This window comes from Hibiscus syriacus, unplaced genomic scaffold, assembly GCF_006381635.1.
Source record: "Hibiscus syriacus cultivar Baekdansim isolate YM2019G1 unplaced genomic scaffold, ASM638163v2 tig00116974_pilon, whole genome shotgun sequence".
NCBI lineage: Eukaryota > Viridiplantae > Streptophyta > Magnoliopsida > Malvales > Malvaceae > Hibiscus > Hibiscus syriacus.
In genome coordinates, this window is record NW_024063498.1 from 215,705 (window position 1) to 228,447 (window position 12,743).

The 12,743-nt window shown below is 36.7% G+C and overlaps 1 protein-coding gene across 1 annotated transcript; it reads left to right on the plus strand.

Annotated features, from left to right (window-relative positions):
- Positions 1-7,114: 7,114 nt before the first annotated feature.
- Positions 7,115-8,755, plus strand: LOC120192274. Its single transcript, XM_039195069.1, has 3 exons — positions 7,115-7,214; positions 7,746-8,048; positions 8,610-8,755. The coding sequence occupies exons 1-3, from the start codon at positions 7,115-7,117 to the stop codon at positions 8,753-8,755; spliced, it is 549 nt and encodes a 182-aa protein (XP_039051000.1).
- The last annotated feature ends 3,988 nt before the right edge of the window (positions 8,756-12,743 follow it).

Here is a 12,743-nt window from a genome sequence, read left to right on the forward strand (position 1 = left end):
TATATAGGATATGTGAATTATATGGAAATGATCTACGTGTAAGTGAACTACGTGACTATGTGATCATAAGAAAATGTGATAATGAGTTATGTGAAAGAACTATGAGATTATGTACCTATGTGATATGAATATGTGAATGTGTGATAAACATAAAAGATAATGCCCATGTTATGTGTCATGAGATCTAAAGGTATAGTTGACATGCTAAGAGTCGAGGGTTCTACGTGGTCCTTCGGGACGTATATGTAATCCTTTGGAATATATATGCGGTACTTCGGTACACTTATTTGGTCCATTGAAATATGTATATGGTTCTTAAGGAGTGGTCTTTCGGGACATATGTGATATGTGGTCCTTCGAAACATAGTGGTCATTCGGGACAAATTCTAAGTGCCCTTAGTGGGAATTATATGAGCTATGGTGACAGCATATATGCACAACCTCTATGTACTCGCATATCTTTAGTTCTCACATATGTAAAAGATATGATATAAAGAAACCTTGTATGATACTATGTGCTTTGTTTGTGATATGTGTGGTATGAAGTGTCATCAAAGTTTAAATACAAGATTATATGTTTTAAAGGGATTAATGATAATGATAATGACAATGATGTGATTAAAACAATGTTGATATATGTGCATATATATATAGTTGTAATATGAATGATTATATGATGTTGGTATTATGTTAATTTTTGAAATGTGAAATGTTCGTGCATAGTTAAATATTTATAGTTTTGATTATATGTGTTATATGACTCACTAAGTCATCGACTTAGTGTGTGAATATTTCACACGTAGGTTCCGAAAAGCGAGAAGAGAAGCTAAGAGGAGCAAGACAGGTCAACATCTCCTTTACAAAGTTCAAATCAAAAAAGAAATAAATATGATTATGTATCTTGTTATATTGAATATAGTTGGCATGCACAAATAGAATTGAGTTGAATATGCTCTTATAGGTTTTGTAAAACCAATTGATTTTAATTAATGAAAAGTAATCATTTTCTTGAATTGTGAATTTAAATTTTAGTTATTTTGTAAAGAAAAACATTTGAAAAGTCAATGTGACACATTGGACTTGGATCCGGGTCGGATATGGGTTGGGGGTGTTACAATTATAGTTATCCCCATTAAGAAAATTTGTCCTCGATTTTTCAATATGTATCTGATACAAAAAGATGAGGAATTATTTTTTCATGTATTCTTCTCTTTCCCAAGTAGCTTCATCGACTTTATGATTTCTCCAGAGAACTTTAACCAATGGATTCGTCTTGGTTTTTAGTTTCTTTGACTCCATTTACTAAAATCACGGCTAGTTCTTCCTCATAGGGTAAATCCAACTTAATTTTGATCTCTTCTGATGTAATAATATGATAAGGATTTGAATGATACTTTTGAAGCATTGATACATAAAACACACTGTGAATCCTATCCATTTTCGGAGATACGCTAGCTAATAGGATGCTAGATTAACTCTTTCCACAATTTCATTTGGACTAATTAATCTTAGACTTTGCTTTTCTTTTCATCCAAATTGTAGAATCTTTTTCTAAAGTAATGCTTTGATAAATATCTTGTCACCGATCTGATACTCAATTTCTTTCCTCTTTAAATCCAAATATGACTTTTGTCGATCGACTGCAATTTTGAGATTATCTTGTATAATTTTCATTTTTTCTTTTTACTTCCTTAATCAGAGCAGGGCCAACTATTTTTTGATCTTTGATTTAGTACTAGTTTAAGGGCGTTCGACATTTTCTTTCATATAAAGCTTCATAAAGAGCCATCTTGATACTTGGATAATAACTATTATTATAAGCAAAATATGCTAAAGGAATATACTTTTCCCATGATTCTTTAGATTCAATTATACACGCCCTCAACATATCTTCCAAATTCTTGAAGTAAACCTTGGATTTATATTAGACATGATCGAGATAGGTACTCCATGTAGTTGAACAATCTCTTTAACATACAATTCAACATACTTATCCATAGAGTAATCAATCCAAACTGAAATGAAATGTGCTGACTTAGTCAATTTATCCACAATCACTTATATCGAATCTTTTTTATTAAATGTCAAAGGTGGACCCATTACAAAGTCCATAGTAACTCTTTCACATTTCCATTTAGGAATAAAAATAGGTTGCAACAATCCAGATGGTACTTGATATTATGTTTTTACTTGTTGGTATGTTAAGTATTTAGAGACAAACTCAGTTATAACCTTTTTCATGCCTGACCACATATATCGACTCTTCAAGTCATGATACGTCTTGTTTCCTTCAGGATGCATCGATAAAGGATTATAATGTGCCTCAGAGATGAGTTATTTAATCATTTCTTCATCGTTTGGAAATACAAATTCTTCCTTGATAGTATAAACATCCATTAGACTTAATTTCAAAGTCTTTGGTTTCACTTTTTTCTACTTGCTCGATTATTTATATGTACTTTTCATTCTTTCTTTGAAGATCCTTTATTTTCTCCAATAAAGTGTTCTTTAATCTCTATTTCGTAATTGGAACGTTATTCTCTTTTAATGATAGTTGTGCATCCAAAGCTCGCATGGCAGAAAATATCTTTCAACATAAAGCATCAACTACTACATTAGATTCTCCCAAACTATAATCAATGATCACATCATAAGTTTTAAGAAGCTCAATCCATATTCTTTGTCTCAAGTTCAAATCCTTTTGAGTTAACATATACTTCAAACTTTTATGAACGGTATAAATATAACATCATTCACTATATAAATCATGAGTATGATAATCATTTTCACATGTCTTAAGTTGCCTCGAAGCATAAGCCATGACTTTTCCTTATTGTATTAATACGCATCCCAAACCATTATAAGATGCATCGTTAAAGACCTCATAGTCATTTCCCAATTATGATTGTACTAGCACAAGGGTTTCTGTTATTTTTGTTTTTCAAGTGTCTCAAAATATCTCTTGGCACTTATCAGTTCAACAATTAATATACTCCATACTTCAGAGACAGTATTCAGAGATCTCCAATCAAAAGTACTTTGTACTCTCTTGATATCCACTCTAATTCCTTATACTGAACCTACATAGCCAAGAAAAGTAACTTCGGACAACCAAAATTCACAGTTTACTAACTTAGCATATAACTTTTTCTCTCAAAGACTCTAAAGAACGATGCGAAGATGTGCATTGTCAAATTAACTTAATGCTTATATATATGAGTTAGTAGAACCAACATCAATCAATACATATATAGTTTTATCATAAAGATAACACATACCTAAAATGATCTTTGGATCATTTTCATATTCAAAAATCTCTGGGTCATCTTCTTCTTCTTGAGACATAAGGACAAACTTCTCTAGAATACTATCATTGTTTTTCTCATGAGTAAGTTGTGACCACATCTCAGCTTCTTCTTCATTATAAGGTGGGGCATTCCTTCCACAAAATGAAGGGAAATATCTTACAACACTAACTTTCCTAGGACAAAATACTAAAGTATTTTCTGGTCGGTTTAAGTTCACTAAAATCACGATCTTCTTATTAACATTTTTATCTTCTTTATCATTCATGTTAGCTTCATCCTGAAGCTTGAAATTGATCGTTCGAGGCAATCCTTCTGCTTTTGATATCTAATACAAACACATATTCATCTCAACTTACATTAGTAATGAGTGACATCAATCAAATCATAGAAATATCATATCGGTAATATTGATATCCTAGTGGCATGTACACACTTTTGAATTCAAAGTAGACTCGATTTAGGCCTAGAATCGGCTAAACCTGTAGCTCTGATAAAATGTAACACCCATTTCCCGTATATGTTACTGAATAAGGGTCTAAGATGTTACATGATACTTTTAAAACATTCCTTATTTAAAAATCTGTAAAATTTATTTCTTTCTAAACTCATTTAAATATGTTAAAAACTCAAAATTTTCTAAATAGCGTAACATCAAATTATAATATTTTAATATTCAACTCAAATCCATTTTCAAGCAATAACATGACAGTTCAATATTATTTCATACGAAAAGTGACACTGCCTGAAAACTGCCTAAAATAAAATTTGTTTTAATAACAAATAAAATAAAATATACTAAAATACTAACTAGTAAACCATTTTTATAACTGATAATAATAAACAATCATTATCCATTTTAAACTAGTTTCAAATATATTCATATCATATTTTACTTACTGAAACCCTCGTAATTAACTTTTACATATCATTTAATATCATAGACATATAAGAGAATCACGACATATAAAAACACATGCCAACTAGAAATCAAACAACAGTAGGATGTCATTATAGATTCCGGTAATATACCTTGATAAGTGATGCCAAACTAAGCTCCTTACTCCACTCGACTTCCTTCACCTACGCGTGAAAATCATCGCACGCTAAGTATATACTTAGTGAGGCATTTTAGTAATTTTAAAATAAATAATAAAATATCATATAAAAACATTTAATAAAACCAATTTGACTTATCAAAGTCAATATCATATAAAATAACTTGTAAATAAGCATCTCATATATATAAGGCTTTCAATGGCATTCTCGATGAAAACTTTGTTCCAAATCAAGTATATTAAACCTGTACTTTTCCATCTCACTTCAATTCTTGTACTTTTCATTCCATTTCAAACATGTGCCTTTCACCTTTATTCATTTCATAGCCCAATGTAAACCAATGAGAATGCAAGGTATGCGAGTTATATGAGCATATACATATATAAAGCACAAGTATTGTAGAACACAATATCAACATGATAATAATAAGTAATACATCGCACCAACATCACATACGTGCAAGCACTAATATCATATATATGCCATAAAATGTATTTCGGATGTACATTAGCACCACCGTCACATAAGTGACATCAGACGTGCTAAATACTCCACCTCTATGGCATGCCAATTATACCTATGATTCTCAATGCATTTACAATGGGCATTTTCATCAAAATCACATATCATTCATTGATCAAAATATTCTTAGATGTCAACAAAATCAAATACCATATATTAGTACAATGGGCAGTTCATATCCGAAATCATTCAAATTTATTTAATAAAATATTAGGAAAAATATCGTAACATAAACCAAATCATTTTCATTGTCAAACTTTCAAGGTTGGCTCATCACAAGCCAAATCATTCAAAAGAAATCATTTAACAAATTATTATGAAAATATATCAAATTACGATTTAAAACTCTTTTCTTTCAAAATATTTGAGGTTGACTCATCTCAAGACTTCCTCATTTCAAATATAAATAAGGTATAAATGCACTTACCTGGTAATACCTCACTAGTAACCTTACTTAGTGATTCAAGCTTCACTCTTGAACTTTTTCTTTAACTTTAAGCTTGCTTTAATCTCGATTTTGGTCACGATCTTAAGAGACTCAGGACCATGGAAAGAAAGATGAAACATGTTCTTGAAATTTTTTTATTTTATTTAATTAAGCCAATTGTCATGTATTTAATAAAATGAATTTAAAATTTATTTTATTACAAAATGGCCACTTTACCCTTAAAATCCAAACCTCATCATCATGCCACATGTTCCATCCAACTATTCTGATTTAACATGAAAAATCTAAAACACATGAAAACGTCATTCTTGGGGGGAAATTATTCATTTACGAGACCATATTACATAACTTTTTAAAATTACACTTTCATCCCCACACTTTTCCCAAGTTTACACTTTGACCACAAAACTTTCAAAGTTTTCATTTTCGTCACTAGAAAAATTTTGGGATATTACAAAACATACCATGAAATAATGACTACATGGACAACATAGAACATGCCAATAAACTTCTTCAAAAAAATTTAAAGTTTCAAGATTCGTCTGATTGAAATCTCCAGTTAAAAATGATGGTCAAATGATGGTAGATTGATAAGATGAAAAGATAAAAAAAAATATGATGAAACAAATATGACCTTACCAAATAATTATTAATAGATTATAGATCATCAGTAACTATTATCACGGACCCCGGCCATGAGGGCGAGTCCAACACCAACCAGCGAACATCCGCGCGCACTAAAGCACTCTCAGGCCCATACGCATCAGGCAGCGCACCAAGTCTGCCCCAAAATGCACCAAGGGATGTGCCAAGCCTGCACCAGAATTGGATAAGGCCAAGCACACTGTGACTCGGGCCCTCTCCCAGCTAAGACCGACACTCCCTAAGAAAAGGGACAAAGCCACAATCATTATTTAAGTAGGATTCAACCTTTAGACTTTTAAATAAAGTAGGGATGTACTTTTAGTCAGAGTATAAGTAGACTTAGTTATTAACTCTTAGGAGATTCTCATTATAAAAAGGGGCCTCCCCACCCCTATTGTATTCATTCATTCTTTCTCTTGGAAATAAGACTAACCCGACTTTCAAGCAAAATACTCTTTATGCATCTCTTATTTCTGTTCATACTCTCTTTGTGCTTACTTTCATGACAAGCTAAGAACCCAAACCTAGGTTTCAAGGCTGCCTTCGCACCCATCGATCGAGAAAAGCGATTAAAGGCTGCACGGACCAGCTAACCAATAATCTAGCCCCGTGTCAAGTGGTATTAGAGCTGATTCATGACTAGACGAGATGGCTCCACAATGTGGCGAGGCAGCAACATCCAAGGGGGTTGATACTCGCAGTGCAGAGAAGAAGCGAGGAACGTCGAAGGAAATGATCGCATCGCTTCAAGGTAAGATCACCAAACTTAAAGACACCGCGAGAGAGACCAAGGAGGTTTTGGATATGTTAAAATCTATCGATCTTGAGAAGCTGGGATCACTAGATCTCGAGAAGCTTGAAGCCTTAGAGATTATCCAGGAGGGAATGCAAGCGACACTCAATAGATTCGATACGAAGGATTCTCAACAAGAAGATGTTGAAGCCCAAATCTTAGCTCTATGACAAGAGGTCGAAGAACTTAAAAATAAGGGTTCTGGGACCGAATTCAAAAACCTAAAGAAGGAGATCAAGCAACTCAAGGCCAAGGTGGCCTTGTGCAAGGCCGGACTGAAGTCCCTAAAAAAAGTTTAAAGGGACCAAATTGGCCAAAGATGTGGAAAATTTTATGTAGGACATGGATCAATACTTCCGAGCCATGGGCATCAAGAACGATATTGAAAAGGTAAACATTGCTTCTGTTTACTTAACGAGTTTAGCACTCTTATGGTGGCGACGTAAGTGCATCGAGATGAAACGAGAAGACACCACTATGGGAACATGGACAGAGTTTTAAAATGAATTCAAAGAATAATTTTACCCTCATCATACTGAGAATGAGGCACGATCAAAACTAAGGGAGAACGTTTGACAATTTTTTGAGTTAAGCCTACAAGTCTCGAGTCTAAGTGAAGAGTACGGGTTCTTCATATTCATGGATGGGCTGAAGCTATGGGCGAAGAACTAGTTAGAAAATCGAGGAGTCAAGGATCTTGCCAAAGCCTTGACTACCGCTGAGTCACTCAATAGAACTTGGGGTTTGAAAGTATGACTCCTCCAAATCAAAACATAAAGCCAAAGGATGAGATAAGGAGAAGTCATTCAAAGGAAAATCGAACAAAGAATCAAGTGGCCCTGGAAAGACAAGGAATAATATAACCCAACAAGGGGAAAAGAAAGAAGAACAACCTATCTAATGCGACAATTGCAAGGGTCTAGGACACTTGACTAGGGAGTGCTCTAAAAGAATCAACTTTATGTCTTCGAAGGAACCGATGAGGAAGAAGAAGAAGTTGAGACTCTTAAACTTGGATCCATCATCAGTACCATAGAAGTCAAGAAGGGTCAAAAGAAAAAAGGACTAATGTTCGTGGACATCTCCATAAAGGGGAAAAAACTAAGTGCACTTGTGGACACCGGTGCCTCAGAACTATTCATGCCCGACCAAGTCGCAAGTAGACTCACCCTTCAAATAGATTTGGCGAATGGCTTCATCAAAACCGTGAATGCTAAAAAAGCTCCAATCACAGAAATCTCCAAAGGAGTTGAACTCAACATAGGAAGCTGTACCGGTAAAGAAATCATCAAAGTAATTCCCCTTGATGATTTTGATGTGATATTCGGGTTAAGTTTTCTCGGAAAAAAAAATCAATGCCTTCTCAATCCCCCTTGCTGAATGTTTATGTATATTGGACCCAAAGCATCAATGCATTGTCCCAATTAATCGATGACCCAGAGTGGGGGCAAAGGTTATATCCGCAATACAATTGTCCAAAGCCATGCACAAGAATGAGTCAACCTTCCTGGCAACACTAGTAAGCGAGACACAAATTGCAACTGAATATGTCTCACGGGAAGTAGGACAACTATTTACTGAATTCAAAGACATAATGTCTCCCAAACTACCCAAGGCATTACCACCAAAAAGGGAAGTGGACCATAAGATAGAACTTCTACCAAACGCAGAACCACCCGCCAAAGTACCCTATCGAATGGATTCACCATAATTAGAAGAGTTACGCATACAGTTGAAGGAACTCTTTGATGCAGGTTACATCAGGCCTTCCAAGGCACCCTATGGAGCACCAGTACTGTCTCATAGAAACATGATGGAATACTTCGAATGTGCATAGATTATCGAGCCCTAAACAAGTTCACCGTGAAGAACAAGTATCCAATCCCCCTTATTGCAGACTTGTTTGATCAACTTGGCGATGCAAGGTGGTTCACCAAGATAAATCTGAGGTCAAGATATTACCAAGGTAGAATTGCTGAATGAGATGAACTAAAGACATCATGTGTAACACGTTATGGTTCATACAAATTCCTCGTGATGCCCTTTGGACTCACAAAATACCCCCGTAACATTTTACACCCTCATGAATAAGGTATTGCAATATTTTCTCAATCAATTTGTTGTTGTATACTTGGATGACACTGGAAGAACATGTCCAACACCTGAGGTACGTGTTCCAAGTCTTACGAGAAAATGGGTTATTCGTCAAAGAAGAGAAGTGCTCGTTTGCCCAAAAGAAAGTCCCCTTCCTAGGCCACATCATAGGAGATGGTATGATCCAAATGGATAAGGACAATATCCGAGTCATTGAAGATTAGAAGTCGCGAACCAAGGTAACCGAACTAAGATTTTTTTTTTAGGATTATTCAATTACTATAAAAGATTTGTCAAAGACTAATCCATGATTGCCACACCCTTACCCGAACTACTTAAGAAAGATAAGACATGGGTTTGGGAACAAAAATGTCAAGAGGCATTTGACAAGATCAAACTCACTCTAATGAGTGAGCCAGTGTTGTACCTATCATACTACAACAAATCTTTCAAGATTCACACTAACGCATCCGATGTTGCCATCGGGGGAGTCCTTATGCAAGATGCACACCCAATTGCCTATGAAAGTCGAAAACTCAATGAGATTGAAAAAAGATACTCATTCCATGAAAAATAGATGATTGACGTAATACATTGCTTACGCCTATGGAGACATTATGTCCTTGGATCAAAATTCATAGTGTTTGCCGACAACATCGCGAACAACTACTTTTTGACCCAAAAGAAGTCCCCAAAACAAGCTCGTTGGCAAGAATTCATTGCCGAATTTGATTTCTCCATGGAACATAAGTCAGGAAAAGTACATTGTGTCACCGATGCCTTAAGCCGAAGGTATAACATCGAAGTCATTAGCTCACCAAAGGGACAAATGTTAGAACACATAAATGAAAGGCTATCGCATGATCCAAAAGCCAAATCGCTGATTGAATATGCCAAATAAGGCAAATCCATAATGTTTTGGCTTGAGAGAGAGATCTACTATATGTCTGTGGGTATCGCATTTATGTGCCAAAGTATGGGAAGCTACGCAAGGAACTTTTTATGGAATGCCATGATTCCAAGTGGGCAGGACATCCCGAGATACATATAACAATGGCCTCGTTAAATGAACATTACTACTGGCCGCACATGAATGAATACGTTGAGACCTACGTAAATATGCCTTGTGTGCCAACAAGATAAGATAGAAATGAAAAAAATTAGCAGGATTGCTACAACCTTTTCCCATTCCAGAACGACCATGGAAAAGTATCTCAATGGACTTTATCGTCGGACTCCCACACTCGGATGGACTATCAAGCATCATGGTGGTAGTTGATAGGTTCTCCAAGTATGGAACATTCATCCCCACATCTAAAGTATGCCCAGCCGAGGAAGCAGCTCGCATGTTCCTCAAACATGTAGTAAAATATTAGGGTGTTCCAAAGATAATCATCAGCGACTGAGACACCCAATTCACAGGCAGGTTTTGGACCAAACTATTCAAATTTATGGGGATAAGTATGAACTTTTCAACTACATTCCACCCACAAACCGATGGGCAAACCGAAAGAGTTAATACATTCCTAAAAATTTACCTTAGGCGCTAAGTAAGTGCTACACAACGCGACTGGCCAAAGCTCTTGGACGTTGCACAATTTTCCTACAACGTGCAAAAGAGCAAAGCCACCAACCAAAGCCTGTTCGAGATTGTAAATGGGCAGCAACCGCTTACACCCAACACGGTTATAATCGAGTACCAATGACCCATCCATCAGCTTATTAATTTGCCAAGAAATGGTAAGATAACCATGAGTTAGCCCGAGCCTGCCTACATAAAGCAGGGAAACAGACTAAGAAGTGGGCAAACAAAAATCTAATGAACGTAAATTTCCAAGAAGGAGACATAGTCCTTGTCAAACTCACAAACATCTTACGCAACCAAGATAAACATAAAGGGTTGGTGCGAAGATACGAAGGACCATTCAAAATCAAGAAACGAATAGGCACCATGTCCTACAAGTTAGACTTGCCACAAACCATCAGGGCTCATCTTGTGTTACACATGGGCCTACTCAAGCCTTTTCATCCAGACAAAGATGATCCCGATCGAAGTATTTCCCATCGAGCTCCAGTTGGAATAAAAGCATATTACGAAAGGGAAGTTGAGCCATCCATGCTGAAAGAGCCAATCACCGAGTGGGGCACAAACCAAGGCACTAATACCTTGTTCAATTGAAGGGGCTTCCCGAAAACGAATGGAGCTGGGAACCTGCCGAAGCCCTATGGCAAATCAAGGACAAAATCGAGCAATTTCATTCAAGCCGATTGACGAGGGCGTCACTATAACTAGTGGGGGAGAATGTCACAGATCGTGACCATGAGGGCGAGTCCAACACCCACTAGCGCACATTCGCGCACACCTAAGCACTCCCAGGCCCATACGCATCAGGTGGCATGCAAAGTCTGCCCCAAAACGCACCAAGGGATGCGCTAAGCCCACACCAGAATTGGATAAGGCCGAGCACACTGTGACTCAGGCCCTCTCCAAGCCAAGACCGACCCTCCCTAAGAAAAGGGACAAAGCCACCATCCTTGTTTAAGTAGGATTCAACCTTTAGACTTTTAACTAAAGTAGGGATGTACTTTTAGTTAGAGTAGAAGTAAACTTAGTCATTAACTCTTAGGGGATTCTCATTATAAAAGAGGCCTCCCCACCCCCATTGTATTCATTCATTCTTTCTCTTGGAAATAAGACTAACCCGGCTTTCAAGTCAAATACTCTCGTGCTGTCTTTCTTAGTTCATTTCTTTTTATTGCTTAATCGTCGCGCCTACTTCTCTATTCTCCGTCTGCAGTTATGCTCAGTGATGGTGATCGGCTGACCTCCAAACATTATTCCGTCACCACTTAAAAATTTATTTCACATGTTCATGCATTAAAATTTTGGCTCGAAACATGAACGTAAACGGATACCAGCAGTCAATAATCATGTAATTGTACGGAAGGAATGTTGTTTTTACTTCTTTCCTTGCCGATAAAGTTGGAGAAGAAGTAGTGTTTAAATATTCGATTTTTTTTCTTTAGTTCAGTCTCTGCCAACAATGCCAAAGCTTTTACGTGCTTTCCAGAAAAACCAACAGTTTTCTTACAAGGAACAACGACGTAACTGGATTAAACGGTTGCCCGTTATAAAGTGAAACACTTGTGGGGTATACTTACTGGGAGAGAATTCATGCATACATATAGTGGCTAAGACAAAGCTTTCATGAGTTCTGAATATAGTACCAGAAATCAAGTCATTAAGTACCAGAAAAGTAGATTTTTAAATTCAATTGCCGACAGCTCCCAGCTCCCACCAGCTTGTGACCAAGAACCAAAAGAATGAACTGCCCAGTGTAAAGTGTAAACTACTAGTTATCATACATGAACAAACATTTCAACACCAATCAAATCCTTCATTTTTCCTCCAAACCCACTTCTCTCTTGAAAAACTTCCTAAAGATTTAATCTAACCAAAAACCAGAAAAGATTTAAGCTTTTTTGAATTTTGTTTCTGGGGTTTTTTAGAGATAACAATGTCATCATCACCATCACCAGAGGCTACTCTAGCACCGACTTCTCCACATTCAACAAATTCTACCTCCCCTCCGCCGCCAACCGCCATCCCATCAGCTCCTCCGCCTTCAACAATCCCCTCCCCTCCTGCTCCTTCCACTTCATCACCCGTCATCCTCTACTTCCCACCGGCGCCAACCGTCACATATCCTCCACCATCATCATCATTCAGTCCTTCCCCTCCGTCTCCTTCTACATCAACACCGAGAACTCCAGGGACTCTTTCACGGTCATCGCCTTCAAGGGACTCGGGGATTTCATCTTGTCCGTCAATGCGGCAGTCTGAGCCGGGAAGTGGGGTGACGGCGGGAGTAGTGGT

Coding starts and splice junctions, on each gene's coding strand:
- LOC120192274 (XM_039195069.1), top strand. CDS start 7,115: ATGGATCAATACTTCCGAGCCATGGGCATCAAGAACGATATTGAAAAG. Junction 7,215..7,745: donor AGCACTCTTATGGTGGCGAC/GTAAGTGCATCG, acceptor ATGTCTTCGAAG/GAACCGATGAGGAAGAAGAA. Junction 8,049..8,609: donor CAACATAGGAAGCTGTACCG/GTAAAGAAATCA, acceptor GAATGTGCATAG/ATTATCGAGCCCTAAACAAG.